The sequence below is a fragment of the Orycteropus afer genome, unplaced genomic scaffold, assembly GCF_000298275.1.
Source record: "Orycteropus afer afer isolate SDZICR_OR568_19922 unplaced genomic scaffold, OryAfe1.0 scaffold00605, whole genome shotgun sequence".
Classification (NCBI taxonomy): Eukaryota; Metazoa; Chordata; class Mammalia; order Tubulidentata; family Orycteropodidae; genus Orycteropus; species Orycteropus afer.
In genome coordinates this window covers 1333897-1338774 of record NW_006922192.1, presented here as the reverse complement: position 1 = coordinate 1338774, position 4878 = coordinate 1333897, and the positions used below count along the sequence as shown (strand labels likewise).

At 54.4% G+C, this 4878-nt stretch overlaps 1 protein-coding gene across 1 annotated transcript in view; it reads left to right on the top strand.

Annotated features, from left to right (window-relative positions):
* AFAP1 (actin filament associated protein 1) overlaps positions 1-4878 on the top strand; it is a 140538-nt gene that overhangs the window by 39145 nt on the left and 96515 nt on the right. Inside the window, exon 5 of the mRNA XM_007956306.1 lies at positions 4166-4345. Coding sequence (XP_007954497.1) covers positions 4166-4345 — 180 coding nt within the window. The remainder of the gene's footprint in view (positions 1-4165; positions 4346-4878) is intronic.

The window sequence follows — 4878 nt, the reverse complement described above, 5'->3', positions numbered from 1 at the left end:
GGGGACCTGTCGGGGTCGCCTTGCCCTCTCCCGCCCTCCTCCCCCACCCCTGTATTGTCTCTGCCCCCCTCCTTTGCTCTCCACCTGTTCCCTGGGATGGGACCCCAGCAGCAGTGACGTCCATAATAGGAAGTTGATGGAAGCCACGTGGCAGCTGTGGTAGAGATGCAGAATTGAGGTTCATTATTTTTATTACAATGCTTAAGTGACCTGTGACCCAGCTGCCCAAGTTACCCCTGCTGGCACTTCGAAAGAGAGAAGTGGAGGAGCCCATGGGGTAATTCCAGGGACAAGCCCTTGGGTCTGTATGCTTGGTGGCTGTACGGGACTCTCAAGGCGACTTGGGTCAGTTTTTTTCAGTCATGTGGGCAGGCGGTTCTGGAATTATTTTTGTATCATGTAACTGAGCACTGATTAAACTTGATGATATTGGCACCCAGGGTTTCTTCTGGGGATAGGAGGTGCAGAGACTGAAGGTGGAGAAGAGGACCGCTCCCAGGCGTTAGATGAGAGTTAGTCCTCAGCACAAAGACAGTGAAGGAAGAGTGGTCAAAGCGGGTGCCTCCCCAGTTTACACGGCACCCAGACCACGAAACCCAGCCAGCGACACCATGTTGACCCCAACTCATGGAGACCCTCAGAATAGAGTGGGCTTCAGTGGGGGCCAGTGGCTGGTTTGGGGAGTAGGTAGCCAGTCCTTTCTTCCATGAGAGCTCTGGTGGCATAGTGCCTGAGGTATGACTGCTAACCAGAAGGCTGGAGGTTCAAACCCACCAGCTGCTCCTCGGAAGGAAGGTTGGACAATCTACTTCCATAGAGATACCACCTCAGAAACCCAAGGAGGGGTCACTATGAGTCGGGGCCGACTCGATGACAGTGAGTTGTTGTTGTTGTATTTTTTTCTTCCATGGCATCTGTGGATGGCCTTGAACCTGCCGCCTTCCGGTTGGCAGCTGAGTGCGTTCCGCTCTAACCCACACAGCCTCACTGCGAGTCAGTCCACCTGAGCGTGACGGGCCTGCTTCCATCTGCCCTGGAGTCCGGAGCTGCCCCAGGCGCTCTGTCACACAGCTCACCACGCGTCTGTCCGTTCAGAGGCAGTTGGCTCAAGGGAAATGGAAGCCTGACCCCTCTTGCCCCGCCCATGGACTGTAACCAGTGGCCTTTCCACTCCTCGTCCACATGTCGTCAAAACGTGCACGATCGGTGAACGTGCCTAACGACCCAAGTTGGGGTGTTTCCTCTTCTCTTTAGACAAGGCAGGCATCAGTTGAATTAAAAAAAAAAAAAAAAAAAAAACACAAACACAGGATACTTTTCAAAGGTAAACTGTAAAATGGGAAAGGATTCTAGAAACCACGGCATCTGTTCATTCATTCCTTCATCGATGAATGGTTTAGTGTGACTGGTGCCAGCTCTGGACTAGAGTCCTAGGGTGACCACTTCTCAGCTTGCCTTGACTTTGGGCCAGTTCCTTGACCAGTGCAAACCTGCCTTCCCACCAGCAAGGCGGACATCGGCATTGTTGAGATGTGTGTGAGAGCCTTAAGTCTTGCTGGCATTCAGTACTTGGTGGCAGATGTCCTTGTTAATGATAATTTAATGCAAATGACAGAACTTGCTGAGAAAGCTTAAGAAACTTTCCAAGAACCAAAAAAGTAAATTAAGAGCCGAACTGGGACCCAGATAGCTAAATGCCTTTGCTGTCTTTCCAACAAGAGCTGTGCTTTGGGTCCCAAATTATAACATGAAACAAAAGATGGGTGAAACCGCAGACAAATATTGGGTCTGAGTTACCCCAGAGTAACGCTCTCAGACTCTGATAAAATGGAACAAAGAGATCTGTTGAAAGCATAAGAAACATTCAAGTGGGGGAGATGTTAGCCCCCAGAGTGAGGGCCAAGCGATCCCGGGGCGGCACTTCCTGGGAACAGATGGAGGGTGGAACCAGGAACTGGGCTGCACTATTCTGGTTGCAACTTGCAAGGTCAGGAGGCGGGACAGCTCAGGGTAGAGGAGGGTGTATGGTGATTGGCTGGAAACATGCACATGGGCTCTTTGGATTGGTCAGCTGGAAACTAAAGGGGTTTTACGGGGAGATGACAAGGCACTATCCTGCACATTTCCTGAGGGCTGCGGAGGGGACTGTGAGAAGGGTCTGGTGTCAAGACCCCCCTGAAGAACATTAAAAATGTTTCTTCTATTGTCGTGTACTTGTCTGCCTACGAGCATGACTGTTGCAGGAGAAATCCTGTACGTATAGGCACACTTCCTTTTATTGCACTTCGTGGATAGTGCGTTTTTACAAATTGGAGGCTTGTGGCCACCCTGCCTCAGGCAAGCCTGTGGGCGCCATTTTTCAAAGGCACGTGCTCACTTGGTGTCTCTGTGTCCCCTGTCGGCCACCCTCACGATGTTTCAAACCTTCCATCAATAGCATGTGCTATCGCACTGTTGCATTTTTTGCACCCTCAACAGTGCAATAGCACATGCCCCGGGAAACCAAAGCACTCACGCAGCTGTCTTCATTGTGATGCTCACTTTCTGCAGTGGTCTGCAGTGGAACCGGCGGTGTCTCTGGGGTCGGTGTCTGCAGGGGAACCCGTGGTGTCTCCGGGGTCGGTGGCCTGCAGTGGAACCAGTGGTGTCTCTGGGGTCGGTGGCCTGCAGTGGAACCAGCAGTGTCGCTGGGGTCGGTGGCCTGCAGTGGAACCAGTGGTGTCTCTGGGGTTGGTGGCCTGCAGTGGAACCAGCAGTGTCGCTGGGGTCGGTGTCTGCAGTGGAACCGGTGGTGTCTCTGGGGTCGGTGGCCTGCGGTGGAACCTGCGGTGTCTCTGGGGTCGACCTGCTGGGGGCAGAACCTTCCTTTAGCTCAAGGAGGAAACATGTCTGTCTCAGGCTCTTAACTCCACCAGAATCACTGACTGTTCAAAACGTTAGCAGGAGTCGAGATGAAGTCTGAATCAGGCTTAGATCAGCCATTTTACTTTGGTCCAGAGCCTTAATTCCACAGCTCCTGCACCTAACCCGCGGCGTGATGCAGAAGCCGGAACTCGTAACAAAATGGGGTCAGGCCTCGTCCTTGGCCCGTCACCCTAAATCTGCCAGGGACCTCTGTTTGGAAGCTCTAATTCAAAGTTTTACAGACAGATTAAGCAAGAGCACTGTGAACTACCTCTTGGTACCAAATTTACCATTGAAATGTTTGGCTTGAAGGTCTGTTGTGTAGGTGGAGAGGCTGAGTTTTGGATTCTCTGCTCAACTAGAAAGGAAACCTTTACAGGTGTCTTTGTACAGGCAGACCTCGGAGATACTGCAGGTCCGATTCCAGGCCATGGCAACAAGGCGAGTATTGCAGTAAAGCAAGGTGCACCGATTTTTGGTTTCCCATTGCCTATAAAAGTTACATTTATGCTATACTGCAGCCTGTTAGAGCTCTGGTGTAGCCCAGTGCCTTAGGCACCTAACTGCTAACCAGAAGGTTGGTGGTTCAAACGCATCAGCCACTCTGAGCAAGCAAGACTGGACAGTCTGCTTCTGTGAAGATTTACCACTTCGCAAACCCAGTGTGGGTCGTCGTGAGTCAGAATCGACTCAACGGCCGTGGGTTGGGTTTGGTTTTGGCAGCCTGTTAAGTGTGCAGTAGCACTGATCAATCACGTGACACAGGGTTGCCATGAACCTTCAATCTGTGGAAATGTCTGTGAAGCACAGCAAAGCACAGAGCTCTGACAGGCCGTGCCTGTGCGTAACACGATCGCGACAGTAACGCAGTTTGCCCGTCTTTCAGAGAGCTAGGAGGATAGGGGTGACAGATGGCTGCAAAGATAAGTATCTGATCCCTAGGCTGCGCCCGCCGGGGGGCTGTGCTAGACTCGGTGGGGGAACGCCGCAGAGGTAAGCTCCCCGGGGGCAGAGCCACGTCCTAGGTGCCTGTCAATATTCGCTCAGCAGCAGTGAACACGTTTTCTCGTGGGGGGGGGGGGGTAAAATGCCACAGGGGCAGTGCTCCCTGGAGGTGCACTGTGCAATCGCGGAGACCTCCTCGTTCTGTTGGAGGCTGCTGGTCTTGCCGGGCGCGAGCTCTCTCGCTCCGGGTCGTGAGTATGTCTGCTGCCCGCCCTGCGAAGCCCCCAGAGCCCACTGGTTTGTGTGTTTCCTGCAGTGCTACAAAAGCTCCAAGGACCAGCAGCCGCAGATGGAAGTGCCCCTCCAGGGCTGCTGCATCACCTACGTCCCGAAGGACGGCAAGAAGAAGAAGCACGAGCTGCGCATCACCCAGCCGGGGACGGACCCCCTGGTCCTCGCGGTGCAGAGCCGGGAGCAGGCGGGCCAGTGGCTGAAGGTGAGCCCCCGTCGCTGCCCCGTCCTTGCTCAGCCTCCAGACGTGTCCTGCAGGGCGTGCCTTCCCGGCACCGCGTGCACTGACGGACCCGGACGGTTCTGTCTTCCGTAGCTGGGCATTCGGGTTTCTTTGAAGCCACCAGAAGCCCACGTCATCCCAATTCTTGATCCTGTGGACCTGCTAGATGGTACCTGCATGCTCCTGGGTGCAGGAACCTCCTTAGAGGACTAGACCCCTGGGTCCTTAGCTCACCACCCCGCCCCTGAGTGGTCGCTGGAGGGGTGGTGAGACAGCACGGAAAGCCCTGTTGGGGGGTCCTGGGAAGTGGAGACTCTGGGTGTGTGCCGTGTGTCTGCTCATTCCCTGGCGGATCTTCGCTCTCCTGTGAGGCCGGGCGCGGAGGGCAGGACTCAGGTGAACTAGGGGCTCCAAGGTGTGTGCTCTAACTGTGGTCACGTCAAGGTTGTGGGTTGCTTGGTGGGTGCCGTTGAGCCAACCGGCAGCTCGTTGTGACCCCATGGGACTGGGCAGAG